Source organism: Cetorhinus maximus, chromosome X, assembly GCF_964194155.1.
Source record: "Cetorhinus maximus chromosome X, sCetMax3.hap1.1, whole genome shotgun sequence".
Lineage (NCBI taxonomy): Eukaryota > Metazoa > Chordata > Chondrichthyes > Lamniformes > Cetorhinidae > Cetorhinus > Cetorhinus maximus.
This window is the reverse complement of record NC_135917.1, coordinates 16,427,965-16,447,487: the sequence shown is the minus strand read 5'-3', so window position 1 is coordinate 16,447,487 and position 19,523 is coordinate 16,427,965. Positions and strand designations below refer to the sequence as shown.

Sequence of the window (19,523 nt, the reverse complement as noted above, 5' to 3'; positions counted from 1 at the left end):
TCTCTCACCCACACACAATCTCTCTCCACACCCCATCCTCCTCTCACACACACACACTCTCTCCACCACTCCACACACACACCTCTCTCTCTCACACACACACACTCACACACACACACACTCTCACCTCACACACACATCCTCACACACAACACCCTCTCTCTCTCACACACACAATCTCTCTCACACACACACAATCTCTCTCTCACACACACACCACACACATCTCTCTCACACACACAATCTCTCTCACACACACACAACTCACTCTCTCACACACACAATCTCTCTCTCACACACACTCACACCTCTCTCACACACACACAATCTCTCTCACACACACACACATCTCTCTCTCACACACACATCTCTCTCACACACACAATCTCTCTCACACACACACAATCTCTCTCACACACACACAATCTCTCTCTCACCACACACACACACAATCTCTCTCACACACACACAATCTCTCTCACACACACACAATCTCTCTCACACACACACAATCTCTCTCACACACACACAATCTCTCTCACACACAATCTCTCTCACACACACACAATCTCTCTCACACACACACAATCTCTCTCACACACACACAATCTCTCTCACACACACACAATCTCTCTCTCACACACACACAATCTCTCTCACACACACACAATCTCTCTCACACACACACAATCTCTCTCTCACACACAATCTCTCTCTCTCACACACACACAATCTCTCTCTCACACACACTCAATCTCTCTCACACACACACACAATCTCTCTTTCTCACACACACACAATCTCTCTCTCACACACACACAATCTCTCTCACACACACACAATCTCTCTCACACACACACAATCTCTCTCAGACACACACAATCTATCTCTCACACACACACAATCTCTCTCACACACACACAATCTCTCTCTCACACACACACAATCTCTCTCTCACACACAATCTCTCTCTCTCACACACACACACAATCTCTCTTTCTCACACACACTCACATCTCTCTCACACACACACACAATCTCTCACACACACACAATCTCTCTCACACACACACATCTCTCTCACACACACACACAATCTCTCTCACACACACACAATCTCTCTCTCACACACACACAATCTCTCTCACACACACACAATCTCTTTCTCACACACACAATCTCTTTCTCACACACAACAATCTCTTCACACACACACAATCTCTTCCTCACACACACAATCTCTCTCACACACACACAATCTCTCACACACACACAATCTCTCTCACACACACACAATCTCTCTCACACACACAATCTCTCTCACACACACACAATCTCTCTCACACACACACAATCTCTCTCACACACACACACACACAATCTCTCTCACACACACACACACACAATCTCTCACACACACACACACACACACACACAATCTCTCTCTCACACACACACAATCTCTCTCTCCACACACACACAATCTCTCTCACACACACACACAATCTCTCTCTCACACACACACAATCTCTCTCTCACACACACACAATCTCTCTCTCACACACACACAATCTCTCTCTCACACACACACAATCTCTCTCTCACACACACACAATCTCTCTCTCACACACACACAATCTCTCTCTCACACACACACAATCTCTCTCTCACACACACACAATCTCTCTCTCACACACACACAATCTCTCTCTCACACACACACAATCTCTCTCTCACACACACACAATCTCTCTCTCACACACACACAATCTCTCTCTCACACACACACAATCTCTCTCTCACACACACACAATCTCTCTCTCACACACACACAATCTCTCTCTCACACACACAATCTCTCTCTCACACACACACAATCTCTCTCTCACACACACACAATCTCTCTCTCACACACACACAATCTCTCTCTCACACACACACACAATCTCTCTCTCACACACACACACAATCTCTCTCTCACACACACACAATCTCTTCTCGCACACACACACAATCTCTCTCTCGCACACACACACAATCTCTCTCTCGCACACACACACAATCTCTTTCTCACACACTCACACACATTCTCTCTCACACTGACACAATCTCTCACACACACACAATCTCTCTCACACACACACAATCTCTCTCACACACACACAATCTCTACACACACACAATCTCTCTCTCACACACACACAATCTCTCTCTCACACACACACAATCTCTCTCTCACACACACACAATCTCTCTCTCACACACACACAATCTCTCTCTCACACACACACAATCTCTCTCTCACACACACACAATCTCTCTCTCACACACACACAATCTCTCTCTCACACACACACAATCTCTCTCTCACACACACACAATCTCTCTCTCACACACACACAATCTCTCTCTCACACACACACAATCTCTCTCTCACACACACACAATCTCTCTCTCACACACACACAATCTCTCTCTCACACACACACAATCTCTCTCTCACACACACACAATCTCTCTCTCACACACACACAATCTCTCTCTCACACACACACAATCTCTCTCTCACACACACACAATCTCTCTCTCACACACACACAATCTCTCTCTCACACACACACAATCTCTCTCTCACACACACACAATCTCTCTCTCACACACACACAATCTCTCTCTCACACACACACAATCTCTCTCTCCACACACACACAATCTCTCTCTCACACACACACAATCTCTCTCTCACACACACACAATCTCTCTCTCACACACACACAATCTCTCTCTCACACACACACAATCTCTCTCTCACACACACACAATCTCTCTCTCACACACACACAATCTCTCTCTCACACACACACAATCTCTCTCTCACACACACACAATCTCTCTCTCACACACACACAATCTCTCTCTCACACACACACAATCTCTCTCTCACACACACACAATCTCTCTCTCACACACACACAATCTCTCTCTCACACACACACAATCTCTCTCTCACACACACATACAATCTCTCTCTCACACACACACACAATCTCTCTCTCACACACACACACAATCTCTCTCTCACACACACACACAATCTCTCTCTCACACACACACACAATCTCTCTCTCCTCACACACACAATCTCTCTCTCTCACACACACACAATCTCTTCTCACACACATACACAATCTCTCTCTCACACACACACACAATCTCTCTCACACACACACAATCTCTCTCACACACACACAATCTCTCACACACACACACACAATCTCTCTCTCACACACACAATCTCTCTCTCACACACACAATCTCTCTCTCACACACACAATCTCTCTCTCACACACACAATCTCTCTCTCACACACACACACACAATCTCTCTCACACACACACACAATCTCTCTCACACACACACACACACAATCTCTTTCTCACACACACACAATCTCTCTCTCACACACATACACTCTTTCTCACACACACACAATCTCTCTCTCACACACACACAATCTCTCTCACACACACACACACACAATCTCTCTCACACACACACACACACAATCTCTCTCACACACACACACAATCTCTTTCTCACACACACACAATCTCTTTCTCACACACACACACACAATCTCTTTTTCACACACACACAATCTCTCTCACACACACACACAATCTCTTCTCTCACACACACACAATCTCTCTCACACACACACAATCTCTCTCACACACACACAATCTCTCTCACACACACACAATCTCTCTCTCACACACACAATCTCTCTCTCACACACACAATCTCTCTCTCACACACACAATCTCTCTCTCACACACACAATCTCTCTCTCACACACACAATCTCTCTCTCACACACACAATCTCTCTCTCACACACACAATCTCTCTCTCACACACACAATCTCTCTCTCACACACACATCTCTCTCTCACACACACAATCTCTCTCTCACACACACAATCTCTCTCTCACACACACAATCTCTCTCTCACACACACAATCTCTCTCTCACACACACACACACAATCTCTCTCACACACACACACACACACACACACAATCTCTTTCTCACACACACACAATCTCTCTCTCACACACATACACTCTTTCTCACACACACACAATCTCTCTCTCACACACACACAATCTCTCTCACACACACACACAATCTCTCTCACACACACACACAATCTCTCTCACACACACACACACACACACAATCTCTTTCTCACACACACACAATCTCTCTCTCACACACATACACTCTTTCTCACACACACACAATCTCTCTCTCACACACACACAATATCTCTCACACACACACACAATCTCTCTCACACACACACACAATCTCTCTCACACACACACACAATCTCTCTCACACACACACACAATCTCTCTCACACACACACACAATCTCTTTCTCACACACACACAATCTCTTTCTCACACACACACAATCTCTTTCTCACACACACACACACACAATCTCTTTCTCACACACACACAATCTCTTTCTCACACACACACACACAATCTCTTTCTCTCACACACACACACACAATCTCTTTTTCACACACACACAATCTCTCTCTCAGACACACACACAATCTCTCTCTCACACACACACACAATCTCTCTCACACACACACACACAATCTCTCTCACACACACACACACACACAATGTCTTTCTCACACACACACACGCAATCTCTCTCTCACACACACACACACAAGGTGGGTGTCCCTGAGGTGAAAAATAAACCCCTTTTCCCATGCTGATAAGCTCGCTGCCCACACTTGAGATTGCTAACAATTGCCAGTTCTCTCCAAGAACGGTGTCGATGGGGACATGGGCACCTGAGTGTGTGGAACATACGCTCCGAAATTCCGATATCCAGTCGAAATGCATTGGTTATTATTGGAGAAACCCTTGTCCTTTCCCCTTCCACATTTATACAGAGCAGACTGGGAGAATAGACCACTTAGTGTGAACTCTTGGAACTTACTGCAGGAACTGGAGAGAAATGTCTCAGAGATTCCTTTTCCCTTCAGTTGCCTGAAGGATTTCTCTCTAGAGTTCTCTCTCTGGTTAAGAGTTCAAGGTGATAGGTGGGGTGGGGAGGGGGGATGGAGGTGGGAGTATGGACTGGCTGGTGGACAGTGCATGCTCAGTGGCTGACTGGTCTTTTACTGCCCTGCCTTTCTCATATGTCGGTATGCAGTGTCGTTTGGCTTCTCCTGTTGGGAGGTGGAGTGGAGCAGGACAGCCGACCCTCACGCCCCTACAACCCGGGCCCACTGTCCTCACTCGGAACTCAATGCTGGTAAAGGATGTGCTGCTGTTTAACGAGGGAAATGCTGCGGCTGTAGTGGGAGGCCAGAAGTGGTAGGGAGCAGCTTTAGGGAGGGCAGGTGAGTCCCAAGGATTTGAACACTGACTTGTGTTTTAGGTTGCAAAGCAAAAAAATAGCTTTGAGGAAAGCAAGCAGTGCTGATGAGGGGGCCCTCCAAACAGAGGCTGGTGAGCTCTCAGCTGTGGATTCACCCCTCTCCCAGTGGGATCAGACTGATCACCAGCCCCCTCCCTGCCATCGTGTACATAGACTGGGCTTGTGAAAGGGGCAGCTGGCTGTCTCTCCTGCTGGGGTTTGGGGAGGGGTGGGAATGTGAAGGAAGGAAGATTTAGGTTGCAGTGTAGTGGCTTCTGGCGAAGCTGGGGTGCTATAGGGCTCAATATGGCTAACGTCTGTAAGTCAACTGCTAAGTCAAATGCAGTTCACTGCTGCACATATTCAGTCCAGATGTTTAATAATTACCCTCTGGGACAATCACAGAATTACAGAGCAACCCAACTGGAATGAGTCGATGCCTTCTGGTGAGCTTCTCAAAGAGGAAGCCAGCACAGCAATGAACTACTCCTACTTTACTTGAAAATTTAAATGTCCACAACTTCATTAGGTTAAGCATTGAAATGACCACAGAGAGCGGTTAGTAACTGATCGGGAGTATAAATCGCTCCAGGTACGAAGGTACATTAAAGGTATTATATGACTGAGCTCTCTCAAAGTGCAAGGTCCTGATTTGGTTGAGCAAGGTTAGAGTTACAGCCTGTATTCTGTGCTAGCAGTTAGCATATGGGCTGACCATTTGGCTTGACCATGGCCTGATCTCTTTAATATATTTTGGGAAGCTTTGGTTCACAGCCATTGGCTTCTTTCTGAAGTTGTTTTCTCCTCCTCTTTTGTACAGATGTGTTTCTTGATAAAGCAACACTGTACCCGAGCTTTCAAATGATGCTAATAGGCATGAATAGTCACTGGGGAGAGGACTTGCAATGTTTACTCATGTCAGTTGAAGTCGTTGGGGTTGAATCCCCACAGGATTGCTCCCGCTTGTCTGCTATTGCTTTATTGGGAGTGCCGCAGATACTCGTATAGTATTTTGAAGGCAGAGCTGGATCGATTCTTGATTAACAAGGGGGTGACAGGTTATCGGGGGTTAGGCGGGAATGTGGGGCTGAGGTTACAATCAGATCAGCCATGATCTTATTGAATGGGGGAGCAGGTTCGAGGGGCCGAGTGGCCACTCCTGCTCCTAATGCGTATGTTCGTAAGTGACAGCGTTATTTGCATCAATTTTCAAGCATTTCTGCACCTTTTCTACCACAGTTAGGGCAGAGACCAGAAGAACCTCCTCTGGGAATCCTTTCTTAACCTCACCACTTTCATACTTCAAAATCCCTCCTAACTTCTGTTCAACTGTTGGAACTTCTCAAGACCTTCCCGATTGGGATTGTTTCTTCCTCCTCTGTCCGGTTCTCCTCTAGCTGCCCCTGTTCTCCTCTAGCTGCCCCTGTTCTCCTCTAGCTGCCCCTGTTCTCCTCTAGCTGCCCCTGTTCTCCTCTAGTTGCCCCTGTTCTCCTCTAGCTGCCCCTGTTCTCCTCTAGTTGCCCCTGTTCTCCTCTAGCTGCCCCTGTTCTCCTCTAGCTGCCCCTGTTCTCCTCTAGCTGCCCCTGTTCTCCTCTAGCTGCCCCTGTTCTCCTCTAGCTGCCCCTGTTCTCCTCTAGCTGCCCTGCCTGTGTTTGACCTGACCACCCCCTGATCAAACTGCTTGACTCCTGGATTCAGGTGCGGCTTCCTTTACCTCCGATTTAACTGAGGCAGAGGTGATTTTCAGAATCGATGCCAGGAGGGTTAACTGGGGAAATCGCACAACCTCCTCCTGATGTGCCAAGTATAGATCAAGAAAACGGATGCTAAAATGTTGTATGTTCTGATGGGAGCCAGAAGGTGCTGCCCAGTTTGCATTGTTGAGCTCTGTTCTCTATCAGCCTAAAACTGAGGACTATAAACCCCCATTGAGTGTTTGGAACGGAATACCAGTAGGGGTCTATAACAGCCAATGTTTTCAGCCCAATGTCTGAAATGAGGGTCTTTAGCAAAGTGCCAAAGTGGACAGGAGATCATGGCCAGTCTGTCACTTGTTTCTATGTTGTTCTTTCACAGAGCGCTGACCATTGTTCTGCTATTCACACATTCTGCTGCATTACCTTAATGCCACTATCAGCACCTTGTTTAGTCTTTAACGCTACCATTAACACTCCCTTTGTCTTGTGTCTAGGACATCTTTGTCAATCTCTCCTTAGCCCCCACCTATCCCTGATCTTCTATTTTGCTCCACCCCCTCTTAAACAGTGTAAAACCCATCACATTCCTACTTCTCTTTAGCTCTGAAGAAGAGTCCTGTGGGCTCGAAATGTTAACTCTGTTTCTCTCTCGATAGATGCTGAGAGACCTGCTGAGTTTTTCCAGCATTTTCTGTTTTTATTTCAGATTTCCAGCTTCTGCAGTATTTTACTTTTATATATAGAACAGTCACACACTTTTATGCCCACAGGGCTTTGTCTTGCTACAGTGATCTTGTCGTATTGTTGGTCTATAGATCTGGTTGAAGTTTGATGGGTCCTGGATACAGAACTGGCCAATCAAACCGGACCAAAGATACAATGCAAGGTGTGGAGCATGGAGGTACCTGGTCTGCAATGGTTTACATCTCATCCTCACACTCAGGGACCGCTCAGCACTGGAGAGAGTGCGTCAACTATTTCTTGTATGCTTATCTTTGTCTGCAGACAACCTCTGCCCCTGTAATCCATTGTGCAGCAATGTTCAGTCATTGCACATCAGGTGACAAAGTTTCAGCTCCTGGGAGACAGTCCATGGGTCTGTTTATGACAGGAGCGTTTCGGCTGTGTGCATGATCACTGGGAGAGAGCCTGAAGTGGAACAAGGCCACGGGGTGAGCTGTGTGGGAGATGTTACTGTCAATGGCAGCAAGACCTCCTGGGAATAGGGTTAAAGCATGGTGTTGGGTGCACAGTAGGTAGAGTTTTACTGATCCTTTTGCCATTTGACATACCAGACTTGGCTGAGGCTGACTCTAGGGACAGTAAGTGTTTTCATTTCTTAGCATCTCTCATCTTAATAAAACCCAAATTCATCGCATCAGGAACGTAGGAATTACCAGATGATAAAAAAAGCCAAGGTCCACCTCGTTCACCTGTAAGCATCTTGGCAGTCACATGATACAACAACAGCAGCACTGCTGAGTGTCATGAAGCTGTTAATCTATATAATAGTTTGGAAAATATTTTTCTTTTAAAATAGAGGTTTAGTCTGTGGGTGTGTGTTAAACGATTAAAACCAGCTAGTCTGGGTGCTTTGGTGTGTACTAGTTTTGATATGGAAGGGAGATAACGTGTATTTGCATTTTTTGAATAGAGCATTCAAGAAGTGGGGTGAAAACTGATGCCCCTCTAGCAGATACCAAACAATATGTTTATATTACTAATAAAATCGGTAATATGAAAGGGGTTTCATTGTTAAAAGGTAAAGTTTAAAGAGACTGTTGAGACAATGAGAATTTGAATTCAATCAGTGGTAGTAGGTATAAGTTCAGTAGTTTTCGGGTGTGCAGGGCAGAGGTAATGTGAGATCAAAAGGCAGCTGCAAACCTCCAACTGGCTCCACAGTGAAAGGAACCTCATTGTGAAATTGTAAGGTGAAAATGCTTTGCCTGGTGTCTGGTTAAGTCTATGTGTTGCTGTTACCTTAATGGAGATTAGTTTGGGGAATTTGTTAAAAGTGATGATAGTAATAATTTGTAGCCATGTGTGTGTGTATATATATATATATATATATATATATATATTTTAACCTGTGTAAATTAATAAAATGTTTCAATTAGCTTAATATAAAATCTCAAGAACTAGAGTCGCATCTCAAACATAACACTTACAATTCTAGGTTATGACAGTTGTTTAAAGTTTCCCTCTGGGATGTTTAAATGACTCCACTTCACCAACTGCATCGGTCATAACACTGACCAATGGCTGATTGTCTTTATAACTGACCCAGACATGACATGACGAGCCCCGCACCCCCCAAACTGTGCTGGAGGACTTTGGGAACTATAGCTCCAAAGTTACCTGCTCCACCTAAGCAGTTACACTTAGCACATGTCATTCCCCACGTACTGTATCCCTGTGGTGCTAAAAACTAGCAGCACAATCAACCCTGTGTTTTGTGGCCCAGTGTCTGCTCGATGGGATATAACTGACACCACAGATTCAACCCGTTTCAGACATTGAAATGTTGGCTAACCTGCTGTTGAATTTTTCCGGATACTTCTCTCTCATTACATGAAAACGATGAGCAATTGACGCGTCCTTTAAATACAAAAGAAGATACCAGCAATCAGAACCCAGAATCCTGCCACATTCATTTTACAAAATCAGGGTCTTAACGGACAAGACTACAAATTCACACTCAACTAACATGAGTTCTGCCAGGGCCACTCAGCTCCTGACCTCATTACAGCCTTGGTTCAAACATGGACAAAAGAGCTGAACTCCCGAGGTGAGGTGAGAGTTACTGCCCTTGACATCGAGGCAGCATTTGACCGAGTGTGGCATCAAGGAGCCCTAGCAAAACTGGAGTCAGTGGGAATCAGGGGGAAAACTCTCCACTGGTTGGAGTCATACCTAGCACAAAGGAAGATGGTTGTGGTTGTTGGAGGTCAATCATCTCAGCTCCAGGACATCACTGCAGGAGTTCCTCAGGGTAGTGTCCTAGGCCCAACCATCTTCAGCTGCTTCATCAATGACCTTCCTTCCATCATAAGGTCAGAAGTGGGGATGTTCGCTGATGTTCAGCACCATTCGCAACTCCTCAGATACTGAAGCAGTCCATGTCCAAATGCAGCAAGACCTGGACAATATCCAGGCTTGGGCTGACAAGTGGCCACATTCACACCACACAAGTGCCAGGCAATGACTATCTCCAACAAGAGAGAATCTAACCATCGCCCCTTGACATTCAATGGCATTACCATCACTGAATCTCCCACTATCAACATCCTGGGGGTTACCATTGACCAGAAACTGAACTGGACTAGCCATATAAATACAGTGCCTACAAGAGAAGGTCAGAGGCTGGGAATTCTGCAGTGAGTAACTCACCTCCTGTCTCCCCAAAGCCTGTCCACTATCTACAAGGCACAAATCAGGAGTGTGATGGAATACTCCCCACTTGCCTGGATGACTGCAGCTCCCACAACACTCAAGAAGCTCGACACCGTCCAGGACAAAGCAGCCTGCTTCATTGGCACCCCATCCACAAACATTCACTCCCTCCACCACCGACACACAGTAACAGCAGTGTGTGTACCATCTACAAGATGCACTGCAGGAATTGACCAAGGATCCTTAGACAGCACCTTCCAAACCCACGACCACTACCATCTAGAAGGACAAGGGCAGCCAATAGATGGGAACATCACCACCTGTAAGTTCCCTTTCAAGCCACTCACCATCCTGACTTGGAAATACATCACCGTTCCTTCACTGTCACTGGGTCAAAATCCTGGAACTCCCTCCCTAACAGCACTGTGGGTGTACCTACACCACATGGACTGCAGCGGTTCAAGAAGGCAGCTCACCACCACCTTCTCAAGGGGCAACTAGGGATGAGCATTAAATCCAGTGATGTTCACAGCCCAAGAACAAATCCTGCCCAACATCTCAGTTCTAGCTCTTCCCCCTTCACATCTATCTCTGCTTCACTGTCACTCCTTTCGTATATCCGCTTGGCTCAGTGAGTCGGCACTCTCACGTCCGAGTGAAAGGGTCATGGGTTCAAAGCCCACTCCGGAGACTTAACAACATGCTCTAGGGTGACAACTCCGTGCAGTATTGAGGGAGTGCTGCACTGTTGGAGGTGTCGCCTTTCAGGTGAGGTGTTAAACCCAGGCCCCATCTGCACGTTCATTAGACAGAAAGAATCCTGTGTTATGAGGTGAAGGGGCAGGTTGCTGTCCAGCTATCTCATGACCAACAACACACTGACTGCTCAATACTGTTCTCAAATTGGCTGTAGTGTTTCCCTCAGTAACGACAGCAGAGTACAGCTGGGATGCCCTGGGAATGTGAACCTCATGAGTCAATGTGCTTGACTCTTCACTGCTCTCTGAAGTGGCCTGTCAAGACACTCCATTGTGACAAGCCACCTCCCCAGGGCTTTGCAGGGTGGGCAATAAGGGCCAGACCATCCCCGTGACACCCACCTCCCAACGATGGATAAAAAAGGAAAGAAGTGAAAAGTACAATGAGCTCATCTGAAGAACGATGGTGAGAAAGCTGTTGCCAGGAATCTTTTGGCACTCACCACGCCAATGGAGAAGTAGTTGTTGATGATGCTGTAAGGAACAGGGTCACCTTTCTCAGGAGCAGATTCAGTCACCTCAAAGCTCCAGCGGTCCAACAGCGTTGAAGAACTCACCTCGATGTCTTTCAGGACTTTGGTTAGTTTCTCACCTTCGTAGCCTGTCATTAAACAAAGATGGACGTTACTGGAGTTCAAGCAGGAGCATCACTTCCCAACACATTAAACCCGCTGGTCCACGTAATAGAGGTGGGGGCTTCTCCCCCTCCAGAAGGGCAGACGTGTGGAAATAGCAGGAGGAGGGTGGGCGGATGGTGACAGCAACTCAACGTGTCCACGGGGCTGATACAACAACAGCTGGGGGGGGGTTTCTACACCGAAAGACGATTGTTTTAAAAGGAGAGGAGAGGGCTGGAGGGTTCTGGGGAGGGGGGAGGGTTCTGGGGAGGGGGGAGGGCCCACAGAGCTCGATGTTCTGCCGGCAGTGGTGATGAGGGCTGAGTGAGAGGAACGGTGTGTAGGCCTGGAGGATAGAGGGTGGTCTGGGAGCTGTTTGAGAAAATGAGCATTGATGTGGTTGCCGATGTGAAAACGTTATCTTCAGCTCAAAGTTAACCCAACAGGTTCAGCGACATACCTGTTAAACACTTCACCACATGACATTGCCCTGCTCTCTCTTTCTATTCATTCATAGGATGTGGGCATACATGGCAATGCCAGCATTTATTGTCCAAGCTAGAGTGGGATTAGTGTTGGGATCGCTGGCGTCATTTCAGGTGTAACCCTCCTCCTCACTGCGCAAGAGCAGAGTGTTTCAGGGTTTCTCTCCTCCCCACTCGGCTGTTTACTGACCTGTCTGTGCTGGAAGGGCACAGAGGGGGGCACTGCCTGCTGTGTGGCATTTCTGCCACTAGGGCACCACCAGTACCTGGAGTGGCCCACAACGGCTCCTGACCCGTGCCATCCTGGCACTGGCTCCCGTTCACATTATTTCAGGTGGAAAGCCGCGTGGGTCCATGGAGCCCAGTTTGAGAGGCACAGCGATAGATCCCAACCTGCCAGCTGTGGTTTGCTGTCAGGTGTGCCAGTGGGGCCAGAGGGGCAGGGCAGATGCCAGGTGTTTTGGCACAGGGTTTGACAGCTCGCTGAAATGACCGGTGTCACAGTGTATGAGACAGGGGCCTCGGAATGGGTCTGTACTTTGCCCTTTCATCTCAAGAAAGCAGGGGAACTTTATAAATAAAGGGAAATTGGCAGGAGGTATCTTTGTCTTTTGCAGCCATCTACTGGCAACATTCAAAACTGTTCAAAATAACCCAACTTGCCTCAGAAACACTGGACAGTATGGCGAGGTACAACGGCACCAGGCAGCTCTCGAGTGTGTGCGCCTTGCCATAACCATTTGACGATGGCTGCTCTTATCAAAAGGTTCAAAGTTCACAGAGGGTCAAGGGCGACTGCAATGTTTCTCTGGCTGCTAAATCTGAAGAGTTGGAAGGTGTAGCCTCCCCGTGATGGTGAGCAGCCATTGCAATCCAAGCTGTGAAATGCTCTTCTTGGCTCACTGGGGAAGGGGTCCTGCACCTGCTAGGACACGCCACCTCGATAGGCCAGCTGCTGGGCGGCCACCTCGATAGGCCAGCTGCTGGGCGGCCACCTCGATAGGCCAACTGCTGGGCGGCCACCTCGATAGGCCAGCTGCTGGGCGGCCACCTCGATAGGCCAGCTGCTGGGCGGCCACCTCGATAGGCCAACTGCTGGGCGGCCACCTCGATAGGCCAGCTGCTGGGCGGCCACCTCGATAGGCCAGCTGCTGGGCGGCCATGTTGGCAGCTTCAGCTGGTAGACAGCATGGAGGTAACCAGGGACGAGCGTTAGCGAGCACAAAGAGCATCGGCAACGCAACTTTGTTACAAAATTTTACGAGACACAAAGTGATCACCCAGCAAACTGGGATCTCCTGAGTACCAATAGGCATCTTCTTCCTAGCACTCTCCAGGAGACAGCCGAATGATCATTAACACTGACTGGGTCCTGGGATCCCACTCCATGATGCTGACTGACTTTACCCACAGCTTCAATGTGGAAATTCAAGTTACCCTCTAACACTGCCAGCAAATAATTCATTTCCTTGCAGCCTGATAAGGAGAATTGTTTAAAGCTGTAGTGCTGTGTACATGAACCCATTCACCTTCAGCTGAACCTGAAAATGAATAACAACTTGCATTTATATAACCTCTTTAACATAGTAAAATATCCCAAGCTGCTTCTAGGAGCATTATTGAACCAAACTTGACACCAGGCCACATGAGGAGATAGAGGGTGATAAGGAGCAGGAGTTGGCCATTTTTAAAATTAATTGACAGGATGTGGGTGTCGCAGGCTAGGCCAGCATTTATTGCCCATCCCTAATTGCCCTTGAGAAGGTGGTGGTGAGCTGCCTTCTTGAACCGCTGCAGTCCATGTGGTGTAGGTACACCCACAGTGCTGTTAGAGAGGGAGTTCCAGGATTTTGTCCCAGTGACAGTGAAGGAACGGCGATATATTTCCAAGTCAGGATGGTGAGTGGCTTGGAGGGGAACTTCCAGGTGCTAATGTTCCCATGTATCTGCTGCCCTTGTGCCTCTAGATGGTAGTGGTCATGGGTTTGGAAGGTGCTGTCTAAGGAGGCTTGGTGAGTTGCTGCAATGCATCTTGTAGATGGTACACACAGCTGCTACTGTGCGCCGGTGGTGGAGGGAGTGAATGTTTGTGGATGTGGTGCCAATCAAGCGGGGCTGCTTTGTCCTGGATGATCTCGAGCTTCTTGAGTGTTGTGGGAGCTGCATTCATCCAGGCAAGTGGAGAGTATTCCATCACACTCCTGACTTGTGCCTTGTAGATGGTGGACAGGTTTTGGGGAGTCAGGAGGTGAGTGACTCTCCGCAGGATTCCCAGCCTCTGACCTGCTCTTGTAGCCACAGTATTTATATGGCTAGTCCCAGTTCAGGTTCTGATCAATGGTAACCCCCCAGGATGTTGATAGTGGGGGATTCAGTGATGGTAATACCATTGAACATCAAAGGGCGATGGTTAGATTCTCTCTTTTTGGAGATGCTCATTGCCTGACACTTGTGTGGTGCAAATGTTACTTGCCACTTGTCAGCCCAAGTCTGGATATTGTCCAGGTCTTGCTGCATTTGGACATGGACTGCTTCAGTACCTGAGGAGCCGCGAATGGTGCTGAACATTGTGCAATCATCAGCAAACATCCCCACTTGGCCCTTCGAGCCTGCTCCGCTATTCAACACGATCATGGCTGATCTGATTGTGGCCTGAACTTCACTTTCCTGCCCATCCCCCATAACCCTCGCCTCCCTTGTAGAAGAAAACTCTGCCTAATTCAGCCCTGACTATACCCAAATATTAGGACAGGTGACCAAAAGCTTGGTCAAAGAGGTAGGTTTTAAGGAGTGTCTTAAAGGGGGAGGTGGAGCGGTGTTGGGAGGGAATTCCAGAGCTTGGGGCCTGTATGATGTAGGTGGTTCAGTACACCGGTGTGTGTACACAGTGACAAAGTGTGGGATGAGTCATTGGGTGGGAGTTTTTGGTCCTGCCCACCTTTTGCTGGTCTGTCAGATTTTCCATCTTGCCTGTGACCATTCTCCCGACAGGCAGAGCTGCAAAATCCCGCCCATGGTCTGTGAGTTTTGCTGAGGGTAAAAACACCCCCTCCCCAGCTGAGCTCGCTCCGTTGTGAGGCGAGCACCCCTTGCTGGACAATACCAGCGATGACCGTGCTGCTCTGCTCCAACCCCACCAGCTGAATGAAAGCTCAGAGCAGCTGGTGGAAAGTGAACAGGAGGATTGTACAACCCAATATCTGACGGGCTCGACAGAGGGTCACATCGGGGGGAGGGAAGGGGTGAGGGGCTGGGATTTGATGATTGAGAGTGCCTTCAGGCTGTTGCTCAGTATCTATCTGCAGAGCTAAGGTGGCTCTTACCTCCTCCCCATCGTAAGCAGCGTGCCAAGTCATTCCCAGTCCCCAGAGGCAGAATAGCAACGGGCGGCTTTATGAGAAAGTTCATTTTGTCTGAAAAGGAGAACAAATTGATTATAACATGAGGCCCACAAGTTTCATTATTAGTTCACTATTGCAGCGAATGACAGTAAAGCACAGAGCAGTACAAACTGACGACAGACAAGGTGGGGTAAATTCCAAATAAACCCGCAGACCTCCACATGAGCTGAGAGCGAATACCACAGGAGAAACATAAGGGGCTTGGGGCAGCTGCAAAAACACTGCAAAACAGCCCCCTCCATTTTCATCAGTGAGTTCCAAATTCTTCATTTCTCCCTTTGGTGTTCCAGAGGCTGGTTGAACGCGGGATGATATTTTAGCGTGTTTGGAGTAGCGGAGCCATTGGCCAGGGCTTGGGTTTGTTAGCATTGATGCGCAAGTGTGCGGCCTATCAGCTTGCAGCTCTTGGCGCTGCCGAATGCTCGGTCAACAGGTTCATCGGGCCTGTGTGAAGGGCAGTTAAATGCAGCGCAGCACGGAGAGCGCTTGTAGGAGGGAGCAAGGCAAACAGAGGGTCCCTGCTCCACACATCATCGCTGCCAGTCAGAGGCAATAAGCAAATACTCTCCCGGGTCTGAAGGGCACTTCCCAAATAACGAGAGGTTACAAGTCAGTAGAGGAGACAATTACAGGGCAGGTCAGCATCACCTCGACTTGCTATCCACACATGGAAAAGGTCCTCGATTTGAAGACTTGCACCATTGGAAACAATGTGCACGAGTGCTCTTTGCAATTACTTGCATTGCTGCAGCTCACTGAGCAAGGTGTTCTGGGATGTCCGCTGTAGAGTCTCTAGTTGCATCATGCAAGGGCAGTGCGCAAGGCAGACAATGAGGATACCCGAGAAGGATTTCGAAAGAGAAACAGGAGAGAGGGCGGGGGGCAGGGTGGGGAGAAGATTGCTGATGCCTGTGCCAAATGCAGAGAGGACTCACCTTTTCTGAACTGACTCCAATCTACTATATCACCTATGTGACTGCGCGCTGTGAGGTTGGCATTTCTGTTAGCTGACCAATGTTCTGTCTGTTCCTTTGCAGGAGAGGGTCTGCAATCCATTCATGCCACAGGCAAGGGGGCGGGAGTGGGGAGCTGAAGATAGAAGGTGTTGGCTGGGAGATGGACTTGGGGAAGGGTCAGGGGAACAATGCTGAAACAGCGTCTTTGCTTTGTGAATTAACATGAGCGGACAAGAACTTTCAGCAGGTTTGACGTAAGAGCGTTTGATCTGCCACGATTGTGTCTGCTGCTTCAGTTAGTTCTGCACATTAGTGTTCATTCTCATTTATGTTGATCTATCTTCCACAGGGTATCAGCAACCGATTTGATGCAGCCATGCACTGCACATTGACTGGCCCTAGTGATGTGCCTTGTTGGAGCTGGGAAGGGCTCAGTGCCACACTAGCAGTGGTGAATTTCACTCCTCCAGTCCCAGCGAGGATCTGTGCAAGCTGTTCCTCCAAAATCCAATGTCTTCAGCACTCCTAATGCACTGGTTTGGAGGGCATGTGTATTTCCCACCTCGCTGTCTCTGAGGGAGTCTGTCTCCTCCTCCTCCTCCACACCCAGTGAACGGACACTTCCCTCCATTCCGACATTGCCGTAGTCTGGAAGGTTCCAGCTTGGCCAGTCCCTCGTACTCTTCCCGGCCTCGCCCTCGCCAGCTTTTGCTGATTTTACTCTGGCTTCAATTTGTGGGCAATTAGCGCAAAGTGCGGACAAAGCTGCAGCAAGACACGTCAGCCTGTTTGCTTTGAAATGGTGCTTAACCAGCAGAAGGAAGTCCCCGGTCACAGTCTGTGCATTAAGGTGCATCACAGGAATAAAGGAGATAATGTGGGGATACAGAGCAGGTGGCCATCAATGCAAAATGCGCAAATTTACTGCTTCATAAGGCTCGAGTGGCGAGTGCCATCAGCAACACTGAGAGGGGATTAAACGCCCTTTACAAAGATGCAACAAAAGGAGAGATGTTTGACCACAGGACAGCAAGGAGAGGGACCGTGAGAATTTCAATCTGCTCCATTTATAGCCTTGAATCTGAGCCACTTGTCCAACCCTAATCACAAGAAAAGCAACCAGCTCAGGAGCAGAAGTCCCTGTCACTCCTCCATGTGGATGTGTGCTTCCCATGTGAAGTGAACAGCCCCAGTCCAGGTTTTAGTGGGCGAGGAACACAAAACTACCCCCCCCCATTTCGACTGGAATTGTCAATCACATTCAGAGAGGCCACAAGAATGGCTGATGGCAAGTGGAAAAATCTCAGGCTTTTATGGGGGGGGTGTTCTATTAATATTGGGACTGAGGCAGATTACAGGAGCAAAGTGTAGAGGGAGCTTTACTCTGTATCTAACCCCGTGCTGTACCTGTCCTGGGAGTGTTTGATGGGGACGGTGTAGAGGGAGCTTTACTCTGTATCTAACCCCGTGCTGTACCTGTCCTGGGAGTGTTTGATGGGGACAGTGTAGAGGGAGCTTTACTCTGTATCTAACCCCGTGCTGTACCTGTCCTGGGAGTGTTTGATGGGGACGGTATAGAGGGAGTTTTACTCTGTATCTAACCCCGTGCTGTACCTGTCCTGGGAGTGTTTGATGGGGACAGTGTAGAGGGAGCTTTACTCTGTATCTAACCCTGTGCTGTACCTGTCCTGGGAGTGTTTGATGGGGACAGTGTAGAGGGAGCTTTACTCTGTATCTAACTCCGTGCTGTACCTGCTCTGGGAGTATTTGATGGGGACAGTGTAGAGGGAGCTTTACTCTGTATCTAACTCCGTGCTGTACCTGCTCTGGGAGTATTTGATGGGGACAGTGTAGAGGGAGCTTTACTCTGTATCTAACCCCGTGCTGTACCTGTCCTGGGAGTGTTTGATGGGGACAGTGTAGAGGGAGATTTACTCTGTATCTAACTCAGTGCTGTACCTGTCCTGGGAGTGTTTGATGGGGACAGTGTAGAGGAAGCTTTACTCTGTATCTAACCCCGTGCTGTACCTGTCCTGGGAGTGTTTGATGGGGACGGTGTAGAGGGAGCTTTACTCTGTATCTAACCCCGTGCTGTACCTGTACTGGGAGTGTTTGATGGGGACGGTGTAGAGGGAGCTTTACTCTGTATCTAACCCCGTGCTGTACCTGCCCTGAGTTTCATGTGATACTGGATGCCTGAAATGCAAACCTCTCCATTTACCAATCCTAACATCCCTACATTGCTGAGCAGAAGATTTTCTTGTGATTATAGCTGTATCGTTTCCCGTGTCTCGTTCATTAATTGCCTGTGGGTGCCAAATATTTTTAATAAAAATATGGTAATATTTTTATAGCATGTTTTTATTGAGTTGAAAGGTCATTAAAGCTCACAGTACCAATGGAGTCAAGTATCCATCCCACAGTGCCATCGCCTCCACACACCAAGACACGGATATTCGGCACATCGTGAAAGAATTTCAGTCTGCAAGAGATGGAAGCATCATGGCATTATCAACACACACCTCCTGTAGACCCACTGGCTTTTCAATTGGCTCAACAGTTTGGGTGCTTCACATTGTGATTTGCTGCACATTCTCAGCCTAAGGCTACTAGGCCCGAAGCCTTTTGTCTATCTGCAGGGTCCCCTACCACTTATAAAGACCATCTCACCCCTCAGTCTCTGGCTGCAGGCCTAACGTGGAGGAAATGCTCCTCTGTGTGTGTGTGTGTGTGTGTGTCTGTGAGCTCACATGTAAC

The 19,523-nt window shown here is 48.1% G+C and overlaps 1 protein-coding gene across 5 annotated transcripts in view; it reads right to left on the bottom strand.

Annotated features, from left to right (window-relative positions):
- LOC144672687 (diacylglycerol kinase beta-like) overlaps positions 1-19,523 on the bottom strand; it is a 275,739-nt gene that overhangs the window by 11,779 nt on the left and 244,437 nt on the right. For 4 of the 5 annotated variants that reach the window (XM_078534584.1, XM_078534586.1, XM_078534588.1 and 1 more), the window contains 4 exons: positions 19,163-19,248; positions 15,733-15,822; positions 11,751-11,908; positions 9,690-9,754 (listed from right to left, as the gene is read on the bottom strand). In XM_078534584.1, the coding sequence (XP_078390710.1) occupies positions 9,690-9,754; positions 11,751-11,908; positions 15,733-15,822; positions 19,163-19,248 (399 nt within the window). The remainder of the gene's footprint in view (positions 1-9,689; positions 9,755-11,750; positions 11,909-15,732; positions 15,823-19,162; positions 19,249-19,523) is intronic. The other variant, XM_078534587.1, reaches the window with a different exon arrangement.